The sequence below is a fragment of the Alosa alosa genome, chromosome 17 (assembly GCF_017589495.1).
Source record: "Alosa alosa isolate M-15738 ecotype Scorff River chromosome 17, AALO_Geno_1.1, whole genome shotgun sequence".
NCBI classification, from domain to species: Eukaryota; Metazoa; Chordata; class Actinopteri; order Clupeiformes; family Clupeidae; genus Alosa; species Alosa alosa.
Genome location: NC_063205.1, coordinates 16,560,451 through 16,580,450, shown reverse-complemented (window position 1 = coordinate 16,580,450; position 20,000 = coordinate 16,560,451). Strand labels below are relative to the sequence as shown.

Here is a 20,000-nt window from a genome sequence, read left to right as displayed (position 1 = left end):
TGAACCAGGGTGGTATGGGGCTTTGGGAGTAATCCTATTGGAGGAGCCTCGGTGCTTTGAGTGTCTGCACAGCCACCACTTGCCAGTGGCTTGGAGACCTCATCCACCACTTCCTATTGGCTGCTGGGCCAGGCCACGCCACGGAACCTGCTATGAGTATCTCTAAGTGCAAATCCATCACTTAATGATGGAACTAAGATTTCATGCTGAAGATAAAGACCAAATGAGAGATTAAAACAACAGGCTGATCTGTGGACTTGAGAGTAAAGTGCTCATGAGAGTAAAGATTTGAGAAGTAAAAAAAGAGAGTAAAGCACAGAATTATCTGACTGTTTCCATGACCACGGGGGGGTGTGACAGCCACTTGCCAAGCTGCAAAGATCAGAAAACCTCACCTCATTTCTCCGATGTGCCAAATTGAAGGAAATGAAGTAGGTTGTAAATGAGATTTTGCACAAATTATAAGCACAGTGTTGCAGCTGTCCAATGACTAGAGAAAGGTGCTAAGAAAAGCAACTCCACAGGTTTGATTCCTATATACAATACATTTATAAATACGTGTTTATTAATGTATTTATTATTTATTAATATCAATAAATCAATAAATGCACATGCATTAAATGGTCCTTGCAAGTCACATTAGTTAACTGTGATCGAACATCACTAGTACATCCCTTTAGCAGATGTGTAAAAACAACATTACTTTGACCCCTGATGATGCTCAAAAAGCTTGCTAATGCCCTGGAGGGCGTTTCCCAAAAACCATAGTTGCTAACTGAGTTTCCCATTGCCAACCAAATGCACCCCTGGTAGGAATGGCATTACAGCAGTTTTAAACTTCTGAACTTGCAGCATCCTCAAAGGTGCATCTAAACATGAATCCGTCTGTTTAAGGAGGGGCCGAACTGGGCAGTGGTGGTGCTCTATGTCTGTGTGCCCAGCTGGCGCGCCTGTTTGAAGTCTGCTACGCTATGCCAACTCTAATATTGACTCATGAATGTTTTCTTGGGTGAGTCCTGCAGAGAATGTGAAAGCAACTGGATAGGACTAAGAGCCTTTCCTCTGCAGTGAGGGCATTGGAATATGACAGTATAAATGAATACACTCTGCAGCGTAAATGCATTGTTAGCGTTGTTACAGCGTTAAATGCATTGCAGGAAGTGAAAAACCTAAACAGGAAGTGGATGAAGGAGTGGGAAACGCTGTATTTAAACAACTTGTTTGCATATGTCTGTTTCCACGGGAACCTTTGGCACAAACAACAATGCTCTCTCTCTCTCTCTCTCTCTCTCTCTATCTTTCTTCATCCTCCAATGGAGGTAGGGTGGGGCCACAATGTGTGAAATAGCTTTTTATTACTTCACAGCTTTTTAGGGGGGAATAAAGAGGGATGTGTGTTTTTTTTTTTTTAAATCATGTGATTTCTACAGCCCCTATGGGAGAGAGGGTCTACCTGTTAACAGTCTGCCATGGCAGATCAGTCAGAGCTGAGGCCCAAGCTGAGACTGCACAGGGCGAGGAGGGGCAGGGGAGGGGGGTGCCATGCTGGGGGCAGAGAGACAGAAGAGTGGTAGATCATACAGCAGCCACAGGCAGCTGGATCCGGCCTGCTAGGACGCATGCAGACGAGCCTAGGGGCACACGCTATATCACTACAATTACCAAGACACCTGGATGTCAGTTTTGACGCCAAGCGCTTTTGGAATGTGGCATTCGGCAGCAAGTGTCATTCTGTGTCCCGTCTGTCCACAAATTGGCACGCGATGATCCATTTAATAAACATGCAGCCATCTAATCTAGCTTTAAAGCTTTGGACATTCCAAAGGCACTCCAAGTCATAAAGTCTACAGATGAGGCATGGTGTAAGATTGTTGATTTTAATGACACCCCTCTCCAGAATCTATCTGCTGTGCATACCTAGTGTAGAGGAGGAAACACGTCTATCGTATCTTCACAAGGGGACTTCAAACACTGTGTGGGAGCTAAACAGAGAAAGCCTCTCCTCAACATCAATGGAATCTACCTTCATTAACACAAGGTGCATCTGGAACATCCATCCACTCAAACACTCCACAGCACAGCAATGGGAGTGAAAAAGAAACCCAACATTCTGAAATAATCCTAATTAGGACATAGCAGAGGGTGAAGATAAGAGAGCTGAGAAAGACGGGTATGAGGAGGAAAAGATGATAACTGTGGCGGTGTTAATGGTAAAGATGGCCTATGGGGTACCATATGGGATTTTCCCTGGGACATTTGCTCTCACTGCTAATGATCAGTGGCAGTAAAAGTTGCCAATAAGGCTCATCTTACAAGACAAGATCAATACTCAATTGTCACTGTTCTCATTTCAGAGCATGTGTTCTGAACCACACAGGCACACCCAGGTACAGGGTCATTCAGTCTCTGTCCAAACGGTGCATCGACGTCCACTGAAATGCGCCATTACAACATTCACTTCTCACTGGAGACCCAAAGTATCGCAAACTAACACTGGGCTAGGAACGAACGCTTACATCTTCACATCATGTGCGTGTCTCAGCGCAAGAAGGAAAGGGTTCGGGGAATTCCAGCTGCGCTGAGCTCTAATTTCAGATGACTTATTTAATGAGGAGAATATAATAGTAGCCGCCCAACTGGGTAGAAAGGATGCTAATGCAATTTGTGATGTATTAGCGTAGTGTCCCACTGTTATCCTAACAAGAATGCTCGTACTCCTGATGACCGAGTAGTTCACCCCTTTTCACCTGCAGTCAGATGGAACCCCTCCACCACCTCACGAGAAAACCTCATTTGTGACATTCATTAGTCTGTCGTTGCCATTAATAATTCAGTGTGCATGCAAATTCATCTTTGATAGCGTATCTAAAACCCAACATACACCTCAACTTCAGTACCACATTCTCCATGTTTTCATAATACCTAGGCTACGTAGCCTAGTTATCACATTAACCTACATTGGAGTAGGTCTCCTATTTGTGATTCAGTTCTTCATTTAAAATGACAAATTGCATTCTGCAAATAACTGTTATAGTACGATTTAAGCATTGGAAAACACAAACAAATGTAGACAAGACGTATCGAGGTAGAGGTAAGTGAAGTAGCCTATAGGCTACAGAGACCCACCGAGCGAGAACAAGAACAAACCCATCAATAGCACTTTGCACGCTGACAATATTTCCACATTGCAATTAAACATGCTATCCATATTACAATTATATTGTCGATGGCTTTAAAATGTCCTCATACGACTCGCCTTGCAAGCAAAATACATCAGAAAACAGCAACAAAGCAATGCTCAAAAGAATACCAATAGACTGAACCGGATAATTGAATAAGATTCCTACCTGGAATGTATAAAACCGTGTCCCATTAGGTGGATGCACCTTCGGGGAGCTGGTCCCCGTGTTCATGTCTGAAAAAATCATATTCCCTTTAAAGAGATGTATAAGTGCACGGAGTTTGTTAACACCGTAGTACTGTGGAGTTGAATAGTAGATCCGTTACTTTCGGACGCGTTCCCAAGCGCAGTGAGAGAAAAAAAGATGAAAGCCGAGGTCCAACCTGCCCCGGCGGACACGAAGTAGCGACACTTTCGCTACTTCACACCCTCATCGGCGAACAGAGAGCAAGGCAGACACCGCTCACAAAAGAAAATGACAAGACGTTGATTTGTCTATCTTTTCTGTTCACTCCTCCCTGGTGCCGGGGACGGCAACACGCTATAATGTCTGGGTTATTGATTCGGCGAGTGAAAAGTCAGTGAAATATGCGAGGTCCATGATTGCCTATCGCTGTCCGCGCGGACACTGACAATGCAGCGGACCAGCCCATCTGTTCGAAGCGATAATCGCCTCCCTCGGTCACAGCCTTCACAAGTAATTATTCAGAGCATCACAGCCGCTAACCAATAACACGTTGCGTGTGGAGAGCAGGAAAAGTGCGAGGACAGAGGAGGGACCAGTTTCCCTCAGACTAACCAAAGAATGCTACACTGTACATGCACCTTCAGGAATATTTTGTGCAAAATGCTGGGCTTTACTTCAATGTCACCACTATGCTGAAGATATGAATTGTGTTCAACATACAGATTAGCCAACATGTGGGTGTGTGTCCCTTATTGCACCTCAAGGCTTGCACATCTGTCTGCTAACATAAAGATGTCATAATGTGGGGATATATGCACAGTCTTGGGTCTTGATCAGCAAGAATATAGTGATGAGGGAGGTAGGGAGATTGAGCGAGAGAGAGAAAGAGACTTGCCATAGGTGAGCAAGACGTGTGAAAGGAAGGCATCACTGATGCATTCACATAGAGCATCACAAAGTGAATTCACCCACCACTTAAGAAAGTGCATATAGCACAGTATATCTTTAAAGTGCAGCAACACCTCTGTCATGGGGCATGAGCAGGTAGTGAACATTACACATTGCCTGGCAGGCAGAGTTTGTAGTAATGACTTCACTAGGGGATATGCAGTCCTAGTTCGCAATCTTTTCCCCCGTTTCTAATGCCAAAGGATGTACCCAATACCACAAGAAATAGACAAGCTGCATGGGCCCTTACAAAGTGTGAATATGCATCATCTGATCAGGGAGGGTGGAAGGGGTCTTGGATGAAGCATGATTAACCTCAGCAGGAATCATGTTAGTAACTACAGGCTAACCCACATCTGAAATAAAAATCTCATGGTATAGTGGTGCAAATGCTTTCATTTGGTGCAATTACATTGAGTTGTTGGATTACTTTAACCACAAACGCTTGCCTATGTATTGAGAGCCAATCTTAGGGCTGGGATCAATATTGATTTACAGTATGCAGTTTTCTGTGGGTTGTCCATGTTTGGATCACTCATGTCAGTCACAGCATTAGGAGTAGAGACCATCTTTCATTGACCATCTCGTAAGGTGACCATTTTCTGATTTCATGCTCTTTCGCAGGGAGGTGGAGCGAAACTGCCCACACTCAATTTTCTTCAGGATTCTTTTCGCCGAAGAAAGGCAGCTATTGTTGACTAATGTAACTCAATCTGTAAGGTCACATCGCCAGGAGGGCTTTTCTGCCGAGCTTTATTAAATCAAACTTGATTGAGTTTCTTGCCCCTCTATTGGGCCCATTGTGGATGACCTGTTGTGATGCCATAACACCTTATTTAAAAGCACATATGGGCATGCAATGAATTGAGAAAAATGTGTAAAAGATTTTTTTTTTTAAAAGAAAGAAATACAAAGAATAATGGAATGTGGCTCCTAAGTCAAAAACATGTTTAAGTGTAATGATTTAATTAAGCTTGGGGGTGTAGTTCCTAGCAAATGAATGCCAGACGCCATGGATGCCAGGCTTTTATGAAATCTTTTTTTTTTATAACAGTGACATATAGTATGTCTCTGTGGGCTCCATATATTCACCCTATTTACAGTAATAAGCATGGCTGCTATTTCAAGGCCATTTGAGACCATTTTACTCCGCACTTCACACATAAAATTGAGGTCTGGCCACGGCTGGCTAGGCTTAGGCCTTGTCCTCAATTGCACACTAACGGCCCCGCCTGTGAATCAGATCATGTTTCAGTGGGCGGTCACCGTGAGAACTTGGCAATCATACGATTTTTACGGCCACTCCTGCGATTTACTCGCATGAGAAACGAGCGTGGACATTAGCCCTTAATCATACAACTCTTACGCCATTAGCCGCCATCAGATTCATGAGCTCGACAGATCTCAGTGTTTTCTTCCCATCCATCTATCCATCCATCCGTCCGTCTCTCTCTCTCTCTCTCTTTCTCTCTCTCTCTCTCTCTCTCTCTCTGTCGCTCCTTGTGCTACTTGGTTATTTTTATTTGCGAGGGGGAGGCAGAAAGCAGGCCACAGCGCGCTGCTGTGACGAAGGTCCCCGTGGTCCTCTATAGAGTCATGTGAGAGACGGACGGAGGTAGCAGATGGGGCTCTGGGTCCAGGGCACACTACAGGGGGTGGGAATGGGGTGTGTCTAAGTATGAGCGTGTGTCTGTGTGTCTGTGTGTCTGTGTGTGAGAGAGAGAGTGTGTGCATGTGTGTAGATCGGTTTTGGTTAGCACTCAAAGCTGCCCCCCTAAATGGACCCATCTCTTCCTGCTGACGCTCAGGGACCCCTGTCGAGACCACATGGAGTCAGACAGCGGCCTCAAAGTATGCCAGGGCTTTGACTCCCTCCAAAATAACAACAACAAGAATGGCAAAAGCAACAAACAGCAATGGTAGCAGCAGTAGCAGCCCCACGCACAGATGTGTCTCTGAATGACTCTCTTCCCCAAAACCACACCAGAAGGGCCACAAAATAAACAACACACCCACCCACACACACACAGACTTCTTTGCCTACAACAGCGTATGAACAAATGGTGATGCTCGGCATCTGCTAATATTGGTGTTGATCAGATCTGGTGCAATATGGCATACAACACATTCCTGTAATTACAGAATCTTTTAAAAAGTGGAAAATGGAGCAGGAGACATTTTCTTGAAGCTGCCAAATTTTGCCTGCTTAGCTTCAATCACGTACAGTATACAGTACAGTGAGCGTGGTGCTTAACGTGTGATATTTCACATTTGAATCTGGACCAGACCACGGAGTGGCGGGAAAAGCACAACCGCACACGTCTGCTGCGCTCAACGGGACCCGTCTGGGTGCAGCAGAGCGATGATGTCACTGTACAGATGTGCCCTGGGACTGGCTGGGGGCCACGCTAGCCCTTCATGCTGATTGGCTGGCGCCGCTCGAGCAGTAAGCTCCTTGTCCCACTCAGAGCAGCACAGGGCTGTTGTGTCTTTGTTCTCTCTCTCTCTCTCTCTCTCTCTCTCTCTCTCTCTCTCTCTCTCTCTCTCTCTCTCTCTCTCTCTCTCTCTCTCTCGCTGTCTCTCTCTCTGCTGCATGGAGATGCAGAGTCTGCTGACTTACATACTCAAGGAGAACCTGCTGAGGATACACTGTACATAATAGAGGTTAGAGGAAATTTGAGAAGGACAAGTGCATACAATATACACCATGGGGACTCCTAAGCCTTATTTATTTATGGAAAGTGAATTTTCTCCATTTTATGGCAATGTCATTTAATGTTGCTGTGATATTGATTATTGTGTAAGGTTGTGTGGCTGCCATGGGAGCAAATGTGTGTATTGTAAATGAATGTATATCCTTTCTATTAGCGGACAGATGCATGTTCTCATGCACAGGCCAACCCATTACACCCTGTCAAACACACACACACAAAAACACACACACACACACACACACACACACACACACACACACACACACACACACACACACACACACACACACAGAGAAGATGACTTAAATAGGTGCGCGCACACATATTGCAAATTTGCCCATCAAACATGTATGGCAAATTGATTTTTTGTTTAGCGACCTGTGTTTGATCATTGAGATGGCCTCATTTCTGAGGAGGGGTGAACCTGCGTTGTTGCATAAAGGTGTGCATAAAAAGCAGGGACCGTTGCCACATTCTCACCACACAGAAAAGCTAATGTGTCATTAATGAGAAGCGCTTGTTGTCTTGTATAGTACGGGCTTGTTAAAAAAACAGATCAAAGTTCCTCATTAAAATCCATCGAGCTGAAAGAAGCATGCTGCTGCAAAATAGTTTCCACTAGTAGGCCTAGACAAATTAGGAGATTCACAGCACAACTGATCAGCATAAAAAATAAAGGTGTCAAGTTTTCTACTTTCACTACTTGGTTAGACAATTATTAAATTGAATGAAAACCATCAAAATTCCATTATACCATTACATTTAGTTAGCTTTGTGATTTATTTTTCTTTAAAGGAAAAATTTCACATCCTTACTAACTGAAACATGTCCCTGAATCACCACATCCACCGGTTTAATGCTGGTGGTCCAGTCCAGCAACAGATCAACAAAGACAGAACTCATAAAAGGTGCATGCCAGTGACATCATGGTTGAGTTGATGGGGCTGGTATGAGAAGATGAGTCCACTGAGACACAAACTCCAGGGAAACTGAACAACTTGCAATCCACCACAGTACAGCAGATTATTAGAAAATGCTGTATCATTGTGCATTGTTTTGATGAGTATCATTAACTTGTACAAGTGTTCATCTATTTTTTCACCTTTCTTCACATGTAAGTGTGTGTGTGAGTGTGTGTGTGTGCGCGCGCACGCCTACTGTATGTCTCTATGTCATTTCATCTGATCATTGATCTCGAGCATATGTGTGTGTGTGTGTGTGTGTGTGTGTACATGTACAGTATATACTGTGTCACTGTATAATGCATCCAACAGGAAGTCATAGATATATCCATAAAGAATGCAAATGGGAGACTGCAATAAAGTGCAATGAGTAGTTCTCCGCACTACCAAGACGAGCAGAACTCGGGAATTGACATCTCATCCAAAACAAAAAAACAAAATACATTCCAACCCACCAAGCAACACCCGAAGGGGAACTGGCAGTCAAGCTTGTGAGGGAATCTGCACTGAAGAAAACTCCTATTTCAAATGTGCCAGTGTTGTTGTTGCCATTACCATGCCCAGCTAGCTCATACTCATTATACAAGTGTTAACCGTGGTTTCTCCAAGACATGTTGTACCAAAATTGAACACTGTCCCTACAATTATGCTTCAAAGTCTGTAAACACACTCACTCTCGTTTTTTCCCCAGGAAGGATGTTGGAATGACAGTAATAACAGGCTTGCAGCAACCAATATTTACGTAAGCTCCAATCATATCTCAATGGCTTTTGTCAGCCTCTGTCTGTTTTCATATTTTAGCCAACAAAAGCATACATAAGCAGGAAGCCCCCTGAGAGCAATCACGGTCTGGCAATAGCTCCAATCATCTCGCTGAAATCTAAAGATACAACCACTGCGGCCCCTTAGGCGGTTATTTTCAGGCAAGTAAACAGTGTTCTGTGGCCGAGGGCTCTGCGGGTACAGAGATAACCAGTTAAGTAAATAAAGATGTTTCTTGAGTCGAGATTTCTGTTGTTCTGTGCTTGAGCGAAGGCTTTTTATGGTTATGCAGTAAATCAATGACGACGACGGCCAACGGGCTGGATTAGGAATCAGGCTTTCTGGGAAACATGCGGTGGTTTCAAACGTAAAGCAGTCAATCCAACTCTGCGCGTTCCATTCCACTCGCTCGCAGAGTGTTCAGGTTGGATCAGATTAAACCTCAATCCACTTCATCCTATATGGGATTGGCTAAAACACTGCGTCAGATCTTTAATACAGTGTGTGTGTGTGTGTGTGTGTGTGTGTGTGTCTGTGTGTGTGGCTGTTTGTGTGTAGGCCTCCACACCTGGCAAACAGACATTTAGCCATGGATAAAAATGGATCTTATTGCGACTGGGGGATTCATTTGGGAGTTATACCTAGTATGGTCTTTCCATTGGTCAAATGGAAAACTACAAAGTGAGCAACAGGAGGCGACACCATTTCAGGCTTAATGTGGGTTCAGCTCCTGCTAGGGCAGGGGTGGGCAAACTGCGGCCCGCGGGCCGGATCCGGCCCGCCAAGCACTTTCATCCGGCCCGCCGAGCATTTCATTTAGTTATCAGGCTGCTCGCTATTTTTTTCCTGCGATAGAGACGACGTTGGTTAGCTTTACTGCAAACTGCTTTTCACTCTCCTTAAAGAACGTTATTTCAATGTCAAAACATCATGTTAAATAGAGATAACATCATGTTAAACTAAATTAACTCTTAGTTATCTCCTTTGCAGCAGATCTAACGTGAACATTATCGATCCATTTAATTGGGGCAGCGTCTGCACTCACAAGAGGGAGAGAGCGCGCAGGTTCCAGCTGGCTTGTCATTGTTGATAATTGATATCTCCTTCTTATAAGAAACTTTTAAAAGGAAATCATGAAGGCAACAGTAGTTCCCACTACTGACCATTTAAAAACTGTGAGAGGGCCCAGCCGTAGGTACAGCACTAGCCATAGCGGAGCAGGCAGAAGATCATTGAGAAATAAACGTGAATTAAAGTGACTGTCTTAAAGCGACAGTGCACAATTTATACATTTGTTAAACAGCATAAGGCCACAGTGTTGTGGGGGTCTCTGGGATGACGTGGTGTCCATCTGGGGGGGCTGAAAGGTCAGGGCATCAGTGCCTTCTTCACACTGGGCTCTGCATCACATGTCCATATACTTTACCTATATAAATAGCACACAGTGAGGGTATAACACCTGTTTGGTGTTTTAATAGTTGTTTCCATCTAAGAATGATGAACAAGGAAGAAGGGGACCCTTCTCTAGACATGACAACTGCCTGTTACAGCTCTGAGCGAATCATACTTTTACACACACACACACACACACAAACACACACACACACACACACACACGGCCAGTTTAATAAGCAGACCCCAGAGAGCACAAAAGAGATAATCTAACACCTTAAGTCACCAGGTCCCCAAAGAGCGACACTTCTCCCATCTTTTTTTACCTCCGTATTTCTGAAAGTGAATCCTCTGTCTCCACCCTCTCTGTGTGATGAGAGAAAGAGAAAGGGGGAAAGGCAAACGCCTCGTCTGCCAGCGCCGCCACTGAGCTCCCCCTTGGTATTCACCACCTTACCTCCGCTTAGACTCACCGCTGTGCACACATTTCACACCCAAATGTGGTCTGAGGTGTCAATTCATCTTCCTGCTCCATGAAGTTCTGAAGCACAGGCTACACAGGCTACAGCTGTTTGTGGGATATAAGATGCATAATTTCACGCTCATAAAATGAGGAGTGCTGATTGTAGCATTAATGATGGTTTATGGACTGGAGTAAAAATGAGGTGTTGCTTTTTATCTTAGAAATATAGCCAATGAGTAATTAGCTTCTAGTGTGAAGCTTTTGTCTAGTCGGAGCCAAGAGCTGTCTGCAGACTCAGTGAGGATTCTTTTAAGCAGCGGATGAAATGGTTGCTTCTTAAGCTTCTCCATGTGCTATTTTCCCTACCGTGGCATATCAAATTCTGGTCTGATCATCACACACAATACACGTTTATGTGCTCGTCGTCTCGAGGTTTCATTATCCACGAACGCACACTTCACGCCGATTTGCGCTTTGTGTCGGTGGAAGGTACGATGCGCTTCACAAAGTTGCGAGACAGAACCGGATCTGAGTGCTTGCTTGTGCTCTTCCCCCAACACGGCACCCAAACAATGGCTCACCTGATACATAGCCAAGTAAACAAGCCTGTGGCGTGGGACTTTTATAGCAGCTAGGTTTCAGCCATTTCCTATCGGTCTGTTCTCAAGGTCGGATGCTACAGTAAGCTTTGCATTCTTACAGCAGAAAGAAATTATCCCTCAGCCTTTGGAAGCAACTTGTGCTTTCTCCATGCCATGACTTCTGCCATTCTGCCAAGTACTTGCTTTCTATATAATTCATGCTGTACTGTCTTTTAATTCTAATAATTCAAAGAAATTATGACAGGATAGACTGCTAAACAAAACAGCTGTGTGTGTGTGTGTGTGTGTGTGTGTGTGTGTGTGTGTCTGTTCAGCGTGAGTGTGTATTTGAGCAGGAGCATAGAGAGAGAGAGAGGGAGAGAGAGAGCGAGAGATGGGCCAAAACTAAGTCAGAATATATCCCCATCGCAGCTGAAGGAGACAGTCGCCAGGGTGGACATCTTGATTGCCTCCACAGGTTGGCCTTATTTCCCCTCCCAGCCCCTGTCAATCACTTGCTTGTCAACCGTAGGGCTAAGGTGATCCTGCCAATGGCGATGGCGTGGGGGTAGGGTGCGGGGGTGAGTGGGGAGCGGTGACTCAAGGAGGGCCCTCAGCTGCATGCCCTCCAGCGACTCTCAAGGATACGCGAGTGAGTGGCCAAGATGTGGCAGGCATGCCAATGAATGCCCCGACACGGCACCTATTTGCATGGCCACTGCCACCAGCCTATGAGTGATGGCTTCATTTGAATACACAGAGGGCAGAGGGGACAACGCCATGTGACGAGATGATGATGTGGTCTGGAGATCCTCAATGTATGGTTTATATACGGACTGCCTGGCCTGGGTGGGGACGTGCTACACACAGAGTATACACTGACTGCATACATACAGTACAGGTGTTCCAATCAGCATGCCATATTATGCTATGCACATCTAGAATGGAACTGGAATTGGAATTGCAAACAATTGATAGAATGTGTGGAAGTGTGCAACGCTACTTCCTCTGTTTCTCACTCGCTAGCTCTCTTATCTCAATCTATCTATGTGTGTGTGTGTGTGTGGGTGGGTGTGTGTGTTTTCACTGTCTCTGTGGGAGCTGTATATCTTGGTGAAGTTCCTACTGGGGCTCTGATGAGCCCTGGTGAGAGTGTGTGTGTGTGTGTGTGTGTGTGTGTGTGTGTGTGTGTGCGTGTGTGTGTGTGTGTGTTTGTCTGAATATAGCCCTAGAGAGAGTGTATGCCTTTGTGTTGCCTGTGCGCTGTGTGTTAGTGTGTGTGTCTGAATATAGCCCTAGAGAGAGTGTGTATGCCTATGTGTTTCCTGTGTGCTGTGTGTTAGTGTTAGTGTGTGTGTGTGTGTGTGTGTGTGTGTGTGTGTGTGTGTGTGTGTGTGTGTGTGAGAGAGAGAGAGAGTGTGTAAGAGAGAGTGAACAAAAACTGGTAGAGAGACAGAGAGAGAGCCTGGGGGACAGATCAGCCTGGATATCAAACAAAAAACTGTGCAGAACAACACCCTTTCAAAATGAAGAGGAGGGGACAGTGATTCTTACCCAGAGAAGAGAGGACAAGACAAGGGAAAGGAAATAATGCTTCTTTACTTTACATTTGGAACGTTTTGGTAAAGAGAGGACAGGGAATGAGTGCGAGAGAGAGATGGGAAATGAGAGAGAGAGAATTGAATTTTCAAAAACTCTTTATTACAATCTTAAAAATACATCAAGATCAACTTGACACTATACTCAAAAAGTAAAAGTTAGGAAAGTTAAATAAAGTAATGTGCAATCTGTAGCTTATCATTCTCAACAATACACATCACGCTATTGTAGCACCATTTTTCCTCAAAAACATCAAGAATCTTCATAGATTTATAAAAATGAAAATCAATCAACATACGACACCTTACAAGAATAGAAAACACCATTAGGATATCAACATCTACATCCTGCTCAACTTTCCTTTTTTACGACTAACATATATAAGCCATCTTTGCTTGCCCAAGCAGAAAGTTTAGGAGCTGACACTTGAAGCGATGCTTTTGTACATATTTAAAACCAAAATGAAAATCTCCGAAGAGAAACTTTCATCAAACTTAAAGAAAAGTGCCATCAAAACAGCAAAAGAGGTCTGAGCCTCTGGCAGTGCATAAAGGCATGGAATACAGTCTCCCTTACAGAACAAAAAGGGCACCCCTGATCAACCATTGGATTTAAAACAGAAATAAAAGCATTCACTGCTATTGCACCATGCAGAATAACGCCATTGTAGATCGCCAGCTTTTTTTTAGTTAATGGTGACTTGTACAACGACGCCATTGTGGTTTGACATCATTTTCAACCTGCAACACTTCGCGCCAGGGTGTATCCACCCTCTTGTCCAGAGACCTTTTATTTAGGGAGAGAACACACAGTTTGTACAATGATTTACTAGTTGCAGCTGTAGGACCCAGGAAAACTAAACTATCTGGGAGTAAGAAGCAACCAGTGCAACCTGTTAAATCTGGAAGTAGAGTAAGTCTGGGAAAGGGGTCATGGCAGTCAGGACTACACTCCCCCCCCAAAATAATCTCCAAGCAATTGCATCTCCTCCCCAGTTAGGAGAGACCGCCATTTCCCAAGTAGCTGATCAACTATCCTAATGGACTTCACACCTAAGTGCTGAGCTAAAGTATGGCTATTACTGATATCAGGACCAGCAAACTCTACTAGATCCCCAAGGGTTGTAACTCCAGAGCTGATAAGCTTAGAAGTAGGTACCAGGGACAAGTCCTGACTCACATCAAGAACCGAACCATGAATCAGAGGCTCCTTTAACAACCAGAATAATGAGCTTGTCTGTGGGCGGGCGTTGAATTATAAACAGAGACCAGACTTTGAACAGATTCTTATAAAATGCAGGAAGTAAATTAAAATTCATTCTATTTGGATTAAACCAGAACAAAGACCTATCTAAGCCCAACCCTTCAAAAGTTGTAAAATACAACAGGCTGCAGCTTTCCAGCTTGAGTCCAGTGATCCTGTGAGAAGACGCTGTACAAACTGCAGACGGAAGGCAGCAGTTCGACTCTGTAGATGAATAAGTCCATGTCCACCATCCTCCTTAGGCAGATATAAAACACTCTGAGGTACCCAGTGTAGATTGTCCCAGAAAAAATCAACCAGGACTGACTGAATCTTCGGTAGCAGGTTTGAAGGAGGATCCACACAAGCCAGCCGATGCCAAAGAGAGGATGCAACCAGGTTGTTAATAATGAGAACACGCCCCCTGTACGAAGTAATACTGAAAAGAAATTTCCATTTCTCTAGACGACCTTTAACTTTTTCAATTACCCCATCAAAATTCTTTTGAATAAAAGCATCATCACCTAAGAAAACACCCAGGTATTTAAAACCACCCCTATTCCAAACTAAGCCATCAGGCAGACCAGGTTCGCCACTCACCCAACTCCCAACCAGCAAGGCTATGCTTTTTGACCAATTTACCTTTGCTGAAGAAACAACCTTAAATTCATTGCAAATTTTTAAAAGCGTGTCAAGATCTCTCTGGCCATTAACAAGGACAGCCACATCGTCAGCATAAGCTGACAATTTAAAAACATCATCACAGTTAGGGATTTTCACTCCAACAATCTCCTTCCTCAACCTTACAAGGAAAGGTTCAATAGCCAGACTATACAGCATGCCCGACAAGGGACATCCTTGACGGACACCTCTGTATACCTTAAAAGGAGCGCACAAGTCACCATTAACCTTGAGAATACTTTCAATGTCACAATACAATGCTTTGATCATTCGAATAAAATTGGGGCTGAAACCAAAGGCTGACAAGGTATTCCACAAATAATTATGCTCAACCCTATCAAAAGCCTTTTCTTGGTCAATTGAAACCACACCAAAATCCAGATTGAAGTATTTGCCAATATAGAAGACATCTCTGATGAAGGAAACATTGTTGTGAATCAATCTGCCTGGCACACAGTAGGTCTGGTCAGGGTGGATTACCTGCTCCAAAAAACCTCCCCAAGTCTATTTGCTAAAACTTTAGACAGCAGTTTGTATTCAGAGCAGAGGACTGACACCGGCCTCCAGGACCTTATATCTGTCAGGTCTCCCTTTTTTGGCAGTAAAGTGAGCACTGCTCTACGGCAGCTCAGTGGCAGCACCCCTCTGGTGATGCTGTCTCTCAGAACAGCAAGCACATCTGTGCCCAACTCTGGCCAAAAGGACTTATAAAAGTCTACTGGCAGGCCATCCACCCCAGGTGCTTTGCCACTCTCCATACTGTGGAGGGCTCTCTCCAGCTCCTCTAGGGTCAACACCCTTCCAAGGGCTGTGTTTGCCTCTTCAGATACCTTAGGTAGGTCACAAAGAAAAGCCTTGTCAGTCGCCTGATCTTGTGGATTTTCACTGTTATAAAGCTCCTTATAAAAATGTACTGCTCTATTGCGTATTTCTGGAGAATTAGAAAGGATTCTCCCATCTTCAGACCTCAAAGCATGAATGAACTTCCTCTGTCCATTCTTTACCTCCAAGTTAAAAAAGAATTTTGATGGTACATCCATCAGCTCCACACTCTGGAAGCGGGACCTGACCAGAGCTCCCTGTGCCCTCAAACCTAAAAAGTCAGCCAATGTTTTCTTTTTTGAGTTAAGAATTTCAGTGGGTGCCTGATCACCCGTTTGTTCTGCCAGATTTTGAAGTTCGATTATTTCCTCCTCTATTTTTTTTCATTGAGAGTGTTATGTTCCTTGTGACATTGGCTGTATACTCCTGGCAGAGTTGTTTTATTTGTACCTTGGCACAATCCCACCATTGCTGCAAAGACTTATAACAGGATTTCGTGGTTCTAAATTCCTTCCAGAAAAAAAAGGAAGACTTCTCTAAAATGGCCATCAGCCAACAAATTGGTATTAAAGTGCCAGTAGGCACTTTTGGTTTTACAAAATCTAGAAATAAAGAACAGAAAACCAAACTATGGTCAGAAAAGCCAACTGGAATTATTGAACATTTCCTGAATAGACTACGCTGATGTTTGAAACCATAAAACCTGTCAAGTCTTGCAAGAGACAAACAATTATTATATGAGTGTGCCCAAGTATATTGCTTCTGTTCACCATGAAAGTTCCTCCAAATATCACTAAGATCATTGGACTTCATAATCTCTACAAGCCGTCTACGAGAGGGCATGTGCGGCTCGACATGATTTCTGTCAAAATTTTTGTGCAGTACAATTGAAATCTCCTCCAAGGATAAGAATATCCTCTGAACAGCAATTTTTTATAACATTTCCAATAGTATTTAAAAACAGCATTCTATCTGTTGCCAGTGTAGGAGCATAAATGCAAATAAACACAAAAAAACGATTTTCAAACTGGGCTCTGACCTTTAAAAGTCTTCCCTCTATAACTTCATCAACATCAAAAGTGATGGGAATAAAGGACTTAGAAAACAGAACTGCAACCCCACCACTAGTAGAAGTACCATGACTAAGTATGGACAGACCATCAAACTCCTGAGCCCAAGCAGCTGCATTAGACGCATCACTGTGCGTTTCTTGCATAAAGAGACCATCAAACTTATTCTGTCTGATTGTTTCAAACACAGAGAGCCTCTTAATTTTTCTCTTGCGCCATTTACATTTAAAGAAGCAACACGAAATTCACCCATCATTATAAAGAAAAAAAATAAAAAAAATAAATATAGACATATGCAATCAGCCATCCTAGGACACAAAGTGGAAATTGTTTTTAACATTTGTCATCGTTGGCATTCAGTAGAACATTGAGTTTTGTGAGAATCTTTTTAGACGAAATCCTTCTTGATCAGTGATGCTACCATCACGCATAAATGCTCGTGATTTGTTCATAAACTGTTCAATGTCAGGAAAAAAAATCGTCTACCCGGACCTTCCTAGAATGTTTTGTGTCCTTAAGGAATTTCTTTATATCCTCCACTCTATAATTGCGAGTGCGATAGCCGCTTAGTCGCAAGCTGCAGGTTACACTACAGTCAGAAAGATCACTTTCACTCTCATTATCAGTCAATTCTATATGAGCGCGTCCCCTTTATTCTGTATAATGCGCTTTTCTTTTCCTTTATTCGACGGTGCTTTAAACACATTATTGTCCTCCTCCAACACGGAGGTTTCCATGTCTTCCATAGCGACGGAAACCTCCCCATTAATGGCATCATCATTGCTCCCCTGACAGTTCTGAGAATCAGTGATAGTCTCGCCCAAAAGTGCGGAAAGATCCTCCCCATCAGCCGATCTAACATCGTGATTTTTCCCCGTGCCCTTGGACTGAATTTAACGTTAAATCAGGAGTTTGGCTCTCCGCCCACTAGCAGAGGCAGCAGCCTCCTCCTCATTATTTGCACCAAAGTTAACATTAGGTTCGTTGTTGGTCTCTTTAGACGTTCCTCTGCCACATCACCCCTAGATTCATTGCTATTTTCACTGTTTCCACTATTATTCGTGTCATCCTTCTTATCAGGACACGCGCGCACGAGATGCCCCGATTGTCCACAACCAAAACATTTCATAACGCTAGTTGTTGCATAAATCGCATAATTAAAGTTATCCACAGTCACATTAATTGTCAAGTCCAATTCATCATTGTTATTCTTAAGGATCATGTACACTAAAACGCCTGAAGGACAACGATATGTTTCAACAACGGAGATTTACTCGCAATCGGAATTTTTTTAATTGTTGAGACCACTTTGCCATAGCGCGACAGTGTTTGTCCTAGAATCTCATCAGAAATGAATGGGGGGACATTAGACAAAATGACTTTCTTGGAAGGCGTAGAAAGAGGGGCAACAGAGGTAAAAAACGCCATCTATCACCACGCCATTCTCCGCCAGCTGATTGGCAAACTCAATTGATTTTTAAGAAAAGCACAATCGCGTTGTTCATGCGAGATGCTGATACGATATTCTCATGACCAACAATTTCTCCGCAGCCAAACTACAATCCTCAACACTGGCTGCCGATGCTATTTTAACAGCATGGCCGAAGTTAGTTGACCAAAAATCTCTGCCATGATTCCAGCACCAGACTGGAGGCAGTCGCTTTAGGGGAAAACCCCCTGTTTATTGCCAGAAAACTAAACCAAGCAAAAATCTTTAGTACTCCAGCAGAAAGTAATAGATAGAAAGAAAGAAAATAGAAGTAAAGTGAGAAATAGAGATTTAAACAGAACACTGTTCGCTGTACAGCGATCAAACACGGGCCCACTCACCACTGACTCCGCCCACTCACACCAACCATGCGCACAGAGAGCACAGAGAGAAAGAGAGAGAGAGAGAGAGAGAGAGAGAGAGAGAGAGAGAGAGAGAGAGAGAGAGAGAGAGAGAGAGAGAGAGATGGGATATACCCTCAGGCCGGACTCCAACCTGGGCCACAGAGGGCACTGGACCGGAATATGGTGCTGGTCACTGACGCTAGCGCTGCGTTATGACCCCTACTAAACAATCTTTTTGCCATGTTACTTCTTGTCTTTGACTTCCGTCATTTTTCATGTCCGGTGTAATTTCACTCTGGGTTATCACAGTGTTGACAGCTAAAGTAGCCCAGCCCTGTTATTTAAGCAAAGCAATAGTGCATGGTGAGGTTTGATATGGGACGGTCAGGGAGACTGGACAGCCCTGTGCTTTTTTGATGTCCCCTGATAAGGGGGAATGATTAGATCAAATGGCATATCACATCTTAGTAATGGATGCAATTTGGACAGAGCAGACAGATGGACACCAAAGGTCCTTCAGAGTCAAAGCACTATACAAACCTGTCTGTGTTAGGAGGCAGTACAACACGATGTGGCTTCTTCCATGCAAATAAACTCCAGATGCGGAATGTGTGAAAAGAATGCATCAAGAAGAGAAATGTATTTGCGTAATGAGTGCTGACAGTGTTTATGATGAAAAAGCACACACACACACACACACACACACACACACACACTGAAATACAGAAAATGAAATACAGGAAATCATACAAACAGTGTGAGGCTACATCTGCAGTGCTGCTGTGGAGGTTTTCAATCATCCTCCATCACTGCATTTTAAAACAGCTCTGACCTCAACATTATGGCGGTTTCCACTGTCAGCACTTTTGCATGGCCATGGTGATGTACAGAGGTCTTAAGGCCTGTCAATCAAAGTTCCCTGCATATTCAATCAAAACCATACACGCAAGTTTTCCTTCGCAAGTCTTGAAAGATGATTGAGAATTTGTCTAATGTATAAAGGCTAGCTAGGCCTAACATAATAGGAGACATTCAAAAAGAGTAAAGTATGTTTGACAAGGCCATTAGTCCTTTCAAAAGCCTTCAATGTCTAATGGACCTGACTACCAACTGAATTCAAAAAAAGAGAGGAACAGGAACAGGACATTTCTTTAACAGGAATTCACTTAACATGGCAAAAAGTATGAATCTGAGACTCACACAAAAACGGCTCATCAAAGTGCACGGCTTTTGTTATCTCTGGACCTTTAAACTACACCGTACAATACCGATCATTAAGCGGACTGCTTCATCCAAAGCAGTAAGTAAAGGAGTGAAAAAGTATAGACTGGTATTTAGCAGAAGCTTTTATCCAAAACGTATGACCAAATCTGAGCATCTGTAGTGATTGTCAGGCAGACACTACCACTGCTCGAGTGTACTCATGTTATCAGTTATTTAGAAGCTGAACAGTTGACCTCCGTCGACCTCAAGACTACAGAACCGGAGATGAACTGCTAGTATTATGGGCCTGCTGAGCTGACAGTTGCACCAGCTTTCTGAAAAATAGTTGTCTCCTCTGTG

The 20,000-nt window shown here is 43.7% G+C and overlaps 1 protein-coding gene across 10 annotated transcripts in view; it reads right to left on the bottom strand.

Moving 5' to 3' along the window:
* The window catches only part of ppfia2 (PTPRF interacting protein alpha 2), a 193,854-nt gene that overhangs the window by 104,854 nt on the left and 69,000 nt on the right, over positions 1-20,000 (bottom strand). For 2 of the 10 annotated variants that reach the window (XM_048267994.1, XM_048267999.1), the window contains exon 1: positions 3,348-3,818. The exons of 7 other annotated variants lie outside the window; for them this stretch is intronic. In XM_048267994.1, coding sequence (XP_048123951.1) covers positions 3,348-3,428 — 81 coding nt within the window. In that variant the 5' untranslated portion in view covers positions 3,429-3,818. Of the gene's footprint in view, positions 1-3,347; positions 3,820-20,000 lie in introns of those variants that run through there. One more of the 10 variants, XM_048267995.1, reaches the window with a different exon arrangement.